The sequence below is a fragment of the Ctenopharyngodon idella genome, chromosome 18, assembly GCF_019924925.1.
Source record: "Ctenopharyngodon idella isolate HZGC_01 chromosome 18, HZGC01, whole genome shotgun sequence".
Lineage (NCBI taxonomy): Eukaryota > Metazoa > Chordata > Actinopteri > Cypriniformes > Xenocyprididae > Ctenopharyngodon > Ctenopharyngodon idella.
Window position 1 is genome coordinate 8,949,384 of NC_067237.1, and position 14,017 is coordinate 8,963,400.

Sequence of the window (14,017 nt, forward strand, 5' to 3'; positions counted from 1 at the left end):
AAAGTTATCAATAATTATCTCTTTAGTCTCGTCACCATTTAACTAAAAAAAAAAGCATTACATGAGTTGAAAATTATTCATTCTCTCTTTTTGTATGCCAGGTCATTGCAGACCCACAAGTCAACTCAACTCACTTTTATTGTCACTACAGAATTTACAGGTAAATGATGTGTGAAAAGCTTAGGTGCGTGGTCATTGCATATTTTGCATAAGTTACATTGGCAATACAATATACAAGAACAATACAATTTTACAAGTTTGTACAAATATAATTAAACAATACAGTTTTACAATAATTTACAATATACGCACATATACAGTGTACACATACATATACAATAAATATACATAATAGGCACAGACAGTACTGACAGCAGAATCAACAAATACAATATGTAAACATTACACAAGGAAGATGACATATGAGAGATTTGTGTGTTATGTTAATGGTATAGTTTGTACAACACTTTTAGTGCATCAGTTGCAGTTCAGCAGTCTGATGGCCTTGAGGGAAGAAGTTGTTCCACAGACGACTGGTGTGGGCCCTGATGCTTCTGTAGCGTTTTCCTGATGATGAGAGGAGTCAGTGACTAGGATGGCTAGAATCTTTGATGATCTTCTGGGCTTTCCCTAGACAGCGCATATTGTAGATGTCCTGGAGGGAGGGAAGCTCACCTGCAATAATGTGCTGGGCTGTTCGTACTATAACTCTGCAGAGCTTTGCTTTTTGCAGCAGTACTGTTTCCAAACCAGGTGGTAATAGAGCCAGATAGGATGCTCTCTAAAATGCATGTAGAACGATCTGAGGATGCTGGAGCCCATTCTGAATTTGTCGTTCTTGAGTCATCTCAAGAAGAAGATGGGCCTTCTTCACACACCTAATACAAGTGCAGTATTATCTGAAAACTTTTGTCGACAACTGACTGTATCAATAATCTTCAATATAAAGTGTCAATAAAAAAGAAAATATGGGCTCCTGTTTTAGTTAAAATCATTCCAGACAATTTATCTGACATTGTGAGATTGACATAAGAGATTATCTGGAGTCCAAGCAATAGCTGAGTTGTGCAATTAATTCAGTAATTTAGCAAAATTCCAGTAGTCGGTACCAATACCAGTCAAATTTCACGATTCTCTGTACCAATTTCAGTACCATAGCAAAAACTGTTGTAACTATTTTGTTGCTTTTTCTTAATTTAACAATTTGAAAATTAAATATATTAAATAAATGTAATTAGTTCATTTTAATGCAATTAATGATTATAAGTAAATAATACATTAAAACATTAGCATGTAGCCTTCAAATACTGTTCAGTTAAATAAGCATTGCATTAAAAATTTAACTGAAAAGTTATTAATAAAATGAAAATCAGATTTTTTTTGTCTCGTACGTTGTCAAACATCACAGTTCCAGATTCAATCTCTCATTTTAATACAGTTGTCACTCTCAAACTTTGAAGTGTGTACTTTGCAGAATGAAAAATAAACCTTTATTCAAATTGCGAATGGGCTATATACAGAAAGCGAGCAAAGAGTGATGCTTTTATAATCAATGAAGCTCATATCACTTCAGTTCAGCTGCAGCACAAGCTCACCGACTGAGAGAAAACTCCTGTTATAATCAAAAAATCTGTCTGTGCTGCACAATGAATCTCTTATTTACTTCGTCATTATACTTTGTTGGTTATAAATAAGATATTGGCCATTGCATTCAAGTCCTAAACAAAAAAGTCTGTGATTGGCTACAATGCTGCAAAAACATGTTGTAAACACGTTGTAAACAGTCACATAAACACGCATGGGAGCATTTGAAAGCAGCGCCAGATTGACCTGATATTCAATACTACCGGTACTGTAGAAAGACTGGTACGTTATGTTTTAAAAAATTTAAGTATCGACTTTCTTTTGACAACCCTACAGTAATGTATTAGCTAAAAGATGTGCTTGAATTGTATAAAAAGCACTAGAAAAAACATAATTCTTACAGAATGAAGTACACCTTACAGCTACAGTTTTAGTCATAATCTCTTTGTGACTGAAACTGTGAGTTCCGTTTACTCATCCATTGCAACAAAACCACTCTCAACCTGTGGGAAAACATTTGACCAATCTCTTCCCCTTGATCTGGGTTTGTGGAGGCTGTTTTGTCATTGGTGGTGTAGAGTTTAGAGAATTAAAGAAAGAAGTGGAAATGTTACACACATGCACACGTCTGGTTTCCTTGTGGGGACTCTTCATAGACATAATGGTTTGGTAACTACACAGGAACAAATGGTTAATGCATTATTAACATTCTAGTAACTACTATTAACTAACAAGAAACTCTGATTAATGAATTAGTAAGTAATAGCGCTCAGTTGAATATGGTAGTTCACTATTAGCTAATCAGTAACTACTGTTTTTTCATACCTCCCAGAGAACTACTAAGAACCACTAAATACAGGTTCATAATAAACGTGAATAATGCATAATGTATAATTAATTCTAAAGTAAAGGTCATGGTAACACACTAGTAATGATTCAAGTATTACTAAATCCTTCAGAAGGAATTACTAATTATTTGGATCAGTATTCTAGAGTGAGAAACATGATAACTCTCTAACTACTGAAGTCATTGTAAACTTTGGAGGTTTTTGTATGTTTTTGTACAGTTTGGTATAGTAATTCCTTTTGATGGATTTGATAACGCTTGAGTAATTACTAGTGGGTTACCATGATCTTCACTTTAGAATACTGATCCAAATAAGTAGTAGTTCCTTTAGAACTATGTAGTAACTTTTGAATTATTACTATCCAACACTTTACAAAAACCTCAAAAGTTTACAATGACTTCAGTAGTTACTAAAAAGTTATCATGTTTCTCACTTTAGAATACCGATCCAAATAATTAGTAATTCCTTTTGAAGGATTTGGTAATACTTCAGTCATTACTAGTGGGTTACCATGATCTTCACTTTAGAATTAATTATGCACTTTTCACATTAATTATGAACCTGTATAGAGTAGTTCTTAGTAGTTCTCTGGGAGGTATGAAAAAAACAGTAGTTACTGGTTAGCTAATAGTGAATTTCCATATTCAACTGAGCACTTACTTAGTTTCTTGTTAGTTAATAGTAGTTACTAGAGTGTTAATAATGCATTACTCATTTGTTCCTGTGCAGTTATTCATTAATGACGGAACAGTATTCTAAAGTGTTACCAATGGTTTTTATACTGTACAAACTGTATTTTCTATCCCCCTACACTAACCCTACCCCTAAACCTACCCATGACAGAAAACTTTTTGCATTAAAAAAAAAAAAAAAAAAACCCTAACTCATTCTGTATGATTTTTAAGCTTGTTTCCCCATGGGGACCTCAATTTAGGTCCCCACAGTGACATGAGTCCCCACGAGTCTGTGTGCATTCAAGTTGAAGTCCCCACAGAGATATAAGAAGCATATAGGCTACACACACACACACATTGGGCCCTATCATACACCCGGCGCAATGAGGTGCCAGGCATGACGCAAGTGTTTTTTGCTAGTTTCAGGCCAATGCAGTTATCATTTTCGCATCCTGCGCCACGTTGTTTAAATAGCAAATACATTTGCGCCCATGGACATGTTGGTCTGAAAATGAGGTGTGTTCAGGCGCATTGTTGGTGCATTACTATTTTGACCACCTGAAACCTGGTCTAAAGTCAATGGCGCAATATTTGTTTTGTCGTTTAAAGCGCGTTAGTAATTTGCACCTATATGGGGGTGCACAACGCGCATACACTCTGCTTATTACACACACAGGGATGCACAGCAGCACACAAACATGCCAAATATTAAAAATAAAAGGATTACAATGTAAAAGATTATTATTGTGTGCATAAAGATAAAAATGCTTTGGTGGAATCTGGCTTTTCCCGTAGATGGTCTGTTTCCTCACTAGGGAATATTATTTATTTATTTATTTTGCACTTTAAGTATAAGCTGAAACAATATGTATATATGAATATATAATATTAAAATATTGTAGTATGTGTTCAATAAAACATATCTATAAGCCAATAACATTTATTTGATAATATTGTGTAAGGATTTCACTGAAGCTGAGTCAATTTTCTGAGCCCAAGTGCAGTTTATTCCATGATTCAAAAGGTGTACAAACGAAGCAATAACTTGAAAATAAACATAACATAAACTTGACTAAATAAAACATGGCATGAACATGAAATTCACAACAGAGGACTACAGCATCAAAAGATGACAAAGCTAGACAAAGACGCATGGGAAAATCAGGGCTATAAATACACAGACTACTAATGAGCAAATGAACAACACCTGAATCTAATCAAACCAATGAACCAATGACAACGTAACAAATGAAAACAAAGCACATGGCAAATGTGGGAATGGCACATGAAAACAAAGAGCCCAACCAAACACCAGCCTTACATATCCCTCCCTTTAAAGGGTGTCTCCAGACACCCAGCCCAAACACCACAAAAACATTATATACCCCCACGGAAAATAATTCTCATGTAATGCATTAATTGTTCCTTTATTATTAATATGTTTCAAACCAAAATATATTAAAGGCAGTACAACAAATACCACCATAATATATAATAGTATATATTTGTTTACAATACGGAATTGAGAATGAAATATTTTGCATTACATTTACAAGAATTTGGGAGGAATGTCATGAAAATGTCACAATGTCAAAAAAATCCTCATGTTCTTTATTTTCTTCATTTGCATTTTTTAAAAATAATTTCTTATTTGTTTCTTTTGAGTTTGGAGTGAAATGTGACATTGACATGTTCTTGACATGCAGATTTAATAATAAAAATTTGCTCATTAGATCTAAAAGCTTGAAAGTGAATTTGTCAAAAGCATTGTAAATTTCTGTAAACATTTCTGTAAATAACTGAATCTTGCTTACACAAAATGAGATTCAGGGTTCCCAGAAAACCTGGAAATACCAGGGAATTTTAAAATTGTGATTTCAAAGGCAAAAAATACATGAATAAATCGTGCATACAGAAATGTTATACATTCTTACAGTTCGTGGGTCAATTTGACCATTATAGACAGCCATTCAAAAGCAACTGTACAGACCCAAAATACAAAACACTTCTGTGTTGTATGTCAGAGCTCTTCAACTCTAGTCCCTATGCTGAGTTTAACAACTTTTTATTTTCAAAGTTTGTGAAAATATAAAGTTGTTTTACCTGTTAATTGTCTGTCCCACTTTTTGAGCATTGATATGAAAATGACTTTTCTAACTTACATTGTTAAAAATCTTGAATACTTCAGAGCACAGACTTAAGTTAGGTATCTTTTTAAAGGGAACACTTCACAGATTATTGTAGAAGTAAAAAAAAAAAAAAGTTGTAAAATTAAAGTTTAAAAAAAGTTAAAGAAGTTTGATTATGAACATTTAAAATATATATAATATATATATATTTTTAAAATATGTTAAACGCTAAAACTTCAAGAAAATCAAAGCTAAATATCTGAACAAGTTCTGTGCCAAATTTTAGGTTGACATCTCAAAAAAAAGAACTTTCAGTAAGATTTTTTTTGGGCGCAGTACCAAACTTTTTCACTATATGACATCCTGACTCCACCAGTGACCATATAAGGACTCTTCGATTTCCATATATGGTTTGAGTGATCTGAACCATATTTTTCTATACTTTTCAAAATATTTATGAAGTAGACATCATATTTAGAAGAAGTTTAGGCAGTAATGTTAATATTTGATTTGAATTCAATCCCTGAAACATATAAAAAACATATGGAAAGAATCAGAGCTTGTGTTATAGTTTGGCACCACATCACAAATGAAGAATCTATCGCTATTTATTTATTGCTCTGTCATTTCTTTTGAAAATCAGTCACTAAATATGAAAACTAGAGTCTGAAAGCTTTCAAATGATATATAGTTTGTCAAGATTACTTTAGGTTTAGACTAAGATATTATTGTTACAAATGTATAATGGTGAATGTCCCACGGGTGGGGGGAGGGGTAGTCTTAAAAATAGTGGTTAAAAACATTTTTATAAAAATATATTTATAAATATATTTACTCTTTGTAATGTGTGAAAAGTATTGATATTAAAAGTTAATTATTTTGTACATGATTGTATATATTTTTTTTCATAGTGTGATTTTTGGGGAATTGTATTGAATCCAATTGTATTGAATCAATATGACCCGGACCATACAGGCAGTCGCCAGAAATCGAACAGTGCATGAGTGCATAAAAAAAAAAAAAAGCTTAAAAACATAATGTCCATATAAAAATAAAAGATAGAAACACATACACGCTTCAAACTGAATTTAATTGCAGATAATTAGGAAAATGAACTTAAAGGACCGACCAGGCTGAACAAAGAGTTACTTATTAGCTATGGTGTCTTTGATCCAGTCAGTGTAGCGACACACCTCAGCATAAACCCCAGGAAAGCGTGGCTCAGCACAGCCTTTGCCAAATAAGACAACACCTTTCAGTTTTCCGTTGCACACTACAGGGCCACCAGAATCCCCCTGAGAAGAAAATTGGAAAATGAAAAGGACAAAATTGTGTTTTTATAAAAATAAAAAATCCATATAAAGAGGAAGACTAAGTGACATACCTGACACAAGTCTTTGCCTCCCTCCATGAATCCAGCGCAGAATATGTTTTCAGTTATTTTCGTGCCATATGCACCCTTACACTGCATCCTCGAGAGTACAGGCAAATTCAAACACTGCAGGACAGAAGCAGGGCCAACTGGAAAAAGAATATGAACAGCGCTAAAACTTGTCATCTTTTACGTATCTAATGACTGAATGCATGTTTTTATGCCTGACAATATTATATTGAAGTATAAGCAGATTTTCATTACTCAGCCATCTCACCTTTAGTTCCCTTTCAGTCGGTCACGTTCAACGTACGTCTCCGTTCCCTCCTTCAGGGAACGAGGGTTACATACGTAACCGAGACGTTTTGCCCCATCCAGAAACCAAGCACTGCTCCCCTGCAGAAGTGCAGCTGGTTGTCAGAGGGATTGGCTTTACATACTCATTGAAGATGGCAGGCTTTCTCAGCTTGATCAGCATGATATCATTGTTATCAGGCTGATCGTTATATTTCGGGTAACAAAACACCTTCTCCACCCTGATCCGCTGCTCTGTGTCTTCAGTAACATACACTTTGTGCTTTCCCAGGTGGACGTAGAGATTTTCATGTCTATTTGACAAGGAACATTTTACTCAGCTCTAATATAATGTTTATTCTATTAGAATATTGAATTTCAGTGTACACATTCAGAAAGAGGAAACAGTAACAACCGTTTGCTAATCGATTCCTTAAAAAGGTACTCCATTGTGAAAAAGGAATGTTTGATGGGGAAGTAGGTTTAAAAAAAAACTTAAAAAGGGAGGTTATATACTCACATAAACTTGCAGTGAGCAGCAGACACAACCCATCTTTCATTAATCAAAGATCCTCCACACGCTTTACGCCCATCCGTAAGGAACACCTGCCAGGGCTGAGAGTGGGGCGGACATTCATAACCTCCAATGATTTTATCACCTGTTGTCACAGACACGCCAGGCTCTACACTCTCACAGACACAGCGCACGTTCTCACACAGTCACTGTCCGGTCTCGTTTGCACATGGTACTCACCACTCTGCTTACTTCAAGGACTCCTCCGAAGATACTTACCTGTCTCCTGTGTGTTCCCTCGACTCCTCGTTGTCTCCTCGTCTCCTGTGAGTTCATCTGTGTCTGCTCAAGCTCCAAGTCTGTCATCCATCTGCCTATCCTGCAAAACCAAGACAAGTATCAGTTCCTCATCAATACCTGCCAACGCTTTAACCTGTCTTCACTCACCTGCACTCTGTCAGCATTCTGGTTGTTCAATAAACTTTAATACCTGTATTCCTGTGTCGCTGTCCCCTTCTGTACACGTAACACCTGTGCTGCAAACTTCATTAAAACAATGAATTGTTCTTTTATTAATTTTAAAGACTATTTATAATACATGTCAGTGTAGACATAAACTAACAATTGTCATAAATAATGACTAATAAGAGAGATCTACATACCCACAGCCACAACCAGCAAAGTGAACACAACAGTCTTCATTGCAGTGGAGGAGAGAAGGACTGTTCACAACTTTAGAGCACTTTTGACCAGCATTCATGCTTTTAAGTGATTGTTTTAACACTCCTACAGAACCTACAGAACAACCAATAAGATCACAACAAATGATTCGGAAGTAACAATAAGCATGTGAGACAACAGTTCTTATTCAGTTTTCCACAGGCATAAAAAAAATGCATCGGAAGGTAGCGTTGACTTATGACAGTATAAAGCTTACATAAAAACAGATAACCAAAATGCTGTTTTACTTTTTGAGTGACACAAAACTTAAGACTTTTTATTGTTTTATTGTACAGTATGTTTATTGTTTACTTAAATGTTCAATCAATACAAGAGACAAAAAATAGAAACAAAATAAAATAAACTAACCAATATTCTCACTAAGTGATATGAAAATGACAAGGCCATTAATAGCTGTGATTAATGTTAGTGTCAGATATTAATGCTTACTAAACCAAGTCCTCTCAGAAAACTGTGTGTCTAAAATACACCACTACTCAGGAGAAATGAGCCAAATCATGCAATTCGGTGATTAAACCAACATAAATCATCACATAAAAATTGTATAATCAGAGGCATTTGATTTGCAGTGCCTGACTGTTACTCTCAATCTTAATTCCTATGTTAACAGTAAGAGTTTGTCACCCATGGCTTTTCCATTTTGGCTTTATTTTTGCTAAACATATAATGAAACTGTGTGCTATGTCATGTGTTGTTGTTCATCTGAGGTTTTATTTTCCAAATTTTAAGACCTGCCAAGGGCCTAATGCTTTTTTTTATTATGCCTTGATACAGAAAACCATGGAATTCAATAGGGTGTCCTAACTTTTTCACATGACCGTAAACAATGAACCACTGTACTGTCTTCAAGTACACTATATTTCATCTAAATGTATACTAAAAGCTATACTACTTTACAACACCATTAAAAGAAAGCATTAAGTACAATCATGTGGTATTTTCAGTTAGAACATAGAAATGTTGATGTATTTATACTATACTTATCATAAAATAAATGTACTTAAAAAAATGTTTTATAAATAATTTTCTCTTTAATCTCGTCACCATTTAATGAAAAAAAAAAAAAAAAATGCATTACATGAGTTGAAAATTATTCATTCTCTCTTTTTGTATGCCAGGCCATTGTAGACCCACAAGTCAACTCAACTCACTTTTATTGTCACTACAGAATTTACAGGTAAATGATGTGTGAAAAGCTTAGGTGTGTGGTCATTGCATATTTTGCATAAGTTCCATTGGCAATACAATATACAAGAACAATACAATTTTACAAGTTTGTACAAATATAATTAAACAATACAGTTTTACAATAATATACAATATACACACATATACAGTGTACACATACATATACAATAAATATACATAATATTCACAGACAGTACTGACAGCAGAATCAACAAATACAATATGTAAACATATACATTACACAAGGAAGATGACATATGGGAGATTTGTGTGTTATGTTAATGGTATAATTTGCACAACAGTTGCAGTTCAGCAGTCTGATGGTCTTGAGGGAAGAAGTTGTTCCGCAGATGACTGGTGCGGGCCCTGATGCTTCTGTAGCGTTTTCCTGATGATGAGAGATATTGTAGATGTCCTGAAGGGAGGGAAGCTCACCTGCAATAATGTGCTGGGCTGTTCGTACTAACCTCTGCAGAGTTTTGTGGTTTGCAGCAGTACTGTTTCCAAACCAGGTGGTAATAGAGCCGGATAGGATGCTCTCTACAGTGTATGTGTAGAATGATCTGAGGATGCTGGAGCCCATTCCAAATTTGTCATTCTTGAGGCCCATCTCAAGAAGAAGATGCTCATGTTGTAATAAAAAATCTGTCTGTGCTGCACAATGAATCTCTTATTTACTTCGTCATTATACTTTGTTGGTTACAAGTAAGAGATTGGCCGTTGCATTCACGTGCTAAACAAAAAAGTCTATGGTTGGCTATAATGATGCAAAAACACGTTGTAAACTGTTTGAGGGTCTTCACAGCGCACTCACACAAATACGCATGGGAGCATTTAAAAGCAGCGCCATACTGACCTGATATTCAATACTACCGGTGCTGCAGAAAGACTGGTATGTTACGTTTTTAAAATTTACGTATTGACTTTCTTTTGACAACCCTACAGTAATGTATTAACTAAAAGATGTGCTTGAATTGTATAAAAAGCACTAGAAAAAAACATAATTCTTACAGAATGAAGTACACCTTACAGCTACAATTTTAGTATAGTCAATCTCTTTTGTGACTGAAACTCTAAGTGTGGGTTCAGTTTACTCATCCATTGCAACAAAACCACTCTCAGTCTGAGGGAAAACTCTTGGCCAATCTCTTCCCCTTGATCTGGGTTTGTGGAGGCTGTTTTGTCATTGGTGGTGTAGAGTTTAGAGAATTAAAGAAAGAAGTGGAAATGTTTGTCACTGTTACACAAACGTCTGGTTTCCTTGTGGGGACTCTTCATAGACAAAATGGTTTGGTAACACTTTAGAATACTGTTCTGTCATTAATGAATAACTACACAGGAACAAATGACTAATGCATTATTAACACTCTAGTAACTACTATTAACTAACAAGAAACTCTGATTAATGAATTAGTAAGTAATAGCACTCAGTTGAAGGTGGTAGTTCACTATTAGCTAATCAGTAACTACTGTTTTTTTCATACCTCCCAGAGAACTACTAAGAACCACTAAATACAGGTTCATAATTAATGTGAATAATATATAATTAATTCGTTAACACTTTAGTATAGGGAACATGTATTCATTATTAACTACGACTTTTCCCTCAATAAACTCCTAATTTACTGCTTATAAATAGTTAATAAGGTAATTGTTAAGTTTAGGTATTGCGTAGGATTAAGAATGTAGAATAAGGTCAAGCAGAATAAGGCATTAATATGTGCTTAATAAGTACTAATAAATAGCCAATATTCTAGTAATATGCATGCTAATAAGGAACTAGTTAAAAGACCCTAAAATAAAGTATCACCATTAATTCCAAAATAAAGGTCATGGTAACACACTAGTAATGATTCAAGTATTACCAAATCCTTCAGAAGGAATTACTAATTATTTGGATCAGTATTCTAAAGTGAGAAACATGATAACTCTCTAGTAACTACTGAAGTCATTGTAAACTGTTGAGGTTATGTTTTGGTATAGTAATTCCTTTTGATGGATTTGATAACACTTGAGTAATTACTAGTGGGTTACCATGATCTTCACTTTAGAATACTGATCCAAATAATTAGTAATTCCTTCTGAAGGATTTGGTAATACTTCAGTCATTACTAGTGGATTACCATGACCTTCACTTTAGAATTAATTATACATTATGCATTATTCACATTAATTATGAACCTGTATTTAGTAGTTCTTAGTAGTTCTCTGGGAGGTATGAAAAAACAGTAGTTACTGATTAGCTAATAGTGAACTACCACCTTCAACTGAGCACTATTACTTACTAATTCATTAATCAGAGTTTCTTGTTAGTTAATAGTAGTTACTAGAGTTTTAATAATGCGTTACTCATTTGTTCCTGTGCAGTTATTCATTAATGATGGAACAGTATTCTAAAGTGTTACCAATGGTTTTTATACTGTACAAACTGTATTTTCTTTTCTCCTACACTAACCCTACCCCTAAACCTACCCATGACAGAAATTTAGGTCCCCATGGTGACATGAGTCCCCACAAGTCTGTGTGCATTCAAGTTGAAGTCCCCACCAGGATGGAAGAAACATGTAGGCTACACACACACACACATTGGGCCCTATCATACACCTGGCGCAATGAGGCACCAGACACGACGCAAGTGTTTCTTGCTAGTTTCAGCCCGACGCAGTTATCATTTTCATATCCTGTGCCACGTTGTTTAAACAGCAAATGCATTTGCGCCAATGTGCGTGTTGGTCTGAAAACGAGGTGTGTTCAGGCGCATTGTTGGCACGTTACTATTTTGAGGCAATTGCGCCATTGACCACCTGAAACCTGGTCTAAAGTCAATGGCGCAATATTTGTTTCGTTGTTTGAAGCGTGTTAGTAATTTGCGCCTATATGGGGGTGCACAACGCACATACACTCTGCTTATTACACACACAGGGATACGCAGCAGCACACAAACATGCCAAATATTAAAAATAAAAGGATTACAATGTAAAAAATTATTATTGTGTGCATAAAGATAAAAATGCTTTGGTGCAAAAAAATGCTTTGGTCTGTTTCCTCACTAGGGAAGCGGATTTTTTATTTTTATTACACATTACACCCAAAACACACCCATTACGAAAATAGGGACAACCCTTTTAGACCATGCACCGGGACGCAACCATTTTATTTTTCCTGTCCTTAAACTAGCAAAAGTCTTCATATATATATATATATATATATATATATATATTATTTATTTATTTTGCACTTTAAGTATAAGCGGATACAATATGCATATATGAATATATAATATTAAAATATTGTATAATATATAATAGTATGTGTTCAATAAAACATATCCATAAGCCAATAACATTTGTTTGATAACATTGTGTAAGTATTTCACTGAAGCTGAGTCAGTTTTCTGAGCCCAAGTGCAAATTATTCCATGATTCAAAAGGTGTACAAACGAAGCAATAACTTGAAAATAAACATAACATAAACTTGACTAAATAAAACATGGCATGAACATGAAATTCACAACAGAGGACTACAGCATCAAAAGATGACAAAGCTAGACAAAGACGCATGGGAAAATCAGGGCTATAAATACACAGACTACTAATGAGCAAATGAACAACACCTGAATCTAATCAAACCAATGAACCAATGACAACGTAACAAATGAAAACAAAGCACATGGCAAACATGGGAATGGCACATGCAAACAAAGAGCCCAACCAAACACCAGCCTTACATATCCCTCCCTTTAAAGGGTGTCTCCAGATACCCAGCCCAAACACCACAAAAACATTATATACCCCCATGGAAAATGTCAAGGAAAATTATTCTCATGTAATGCATTAATTGTTCCTTTATTATTAATATGTTTTAAACCAGAATATATTAAAGGCAGTACAACAAATACCACCATAATATATTATAGTATATATTTGTCTACAATTCGGAAATGAGAATGAAATATTTTGCATTACATTTACAAGAATTTGGGGGGAATGTTATGAAAATGTCACAATGTCAAAAAAATCCTCATGTTCTTTATTTTCTTCATTTGCATTTTTTAAAAATAATTTCTTATTTATTTATTTTGATTTTGGAGTGAAATATGACATTGACATGTTCTTGACATGCAGATTTAATAATGAAAATACCAGGGAATTTTAAAATTGTGGTTTCAAGGGCAAAAATACATGAATAAATTGTGCATACAGAAATTTTATAAGTTCTTACAGTTCGTGGGTCAATTTGACCATTATAGACAGCCATTCAAAAGCAACTGTACAGACCCAAAATACAAAATACTTCAGTGTTGTATGTCAGAGCTCTTCAACTCAACTCCCTATGCTAAGTTTAACAACTTTTTATTTTCAAAGTTTGTGAAAATATAAAGTTGTTTTACCTGTTAATTGTCTGTCCCACTTTTTGAGCATTGATATAAAAATGACTTTTTCTCACTTACATTGTTAAAAATCTTGAATCCTTCAGAGCACAGACTTAAGTTAGGTATCTTTTTAAAAGGAATACTTCACAGATTATTGTAGAAGTAAAAAAAAAAGTTGTAAAAAGTTATAGAAGTTTGATTATGAAAATTTTAAATATATAATATATATATATATATATATATATATATATGTATTTTTAAAACATGTTAAATGCTAAAACTTCAAGAAAATCAAAGCTAA

At 34.1% G+C, this 14,017-nt stretch overlaps 1 protein-coding gene across 1 annotated transcript in view; it reads right to left on the reverse strand.

Moving 5' to 3' along the window:
• The window catches only part of gnb5b (guanine nucleotide binding protein (G protein), beta 5b), a 349,428-nt gene extending 341,267 nt beyond the window's left edge, over positions 1-8,161 (reverse strand). Inside the window, exon 1 of the mRNA XM_051870558.1 lies at positions 8,078-8,161. Coding sequence (XP_051726518.1) covers positions 8,078-8,117 — 40 coding nt within the window. The 5' untranslated portion in view covers positions 8,118-8,161. The remainder of the gene's footprint in view (positions 1-8,077) is intronic.
• Positions 8,162-14,017: the final 5,856 nt, after the last annotated feature.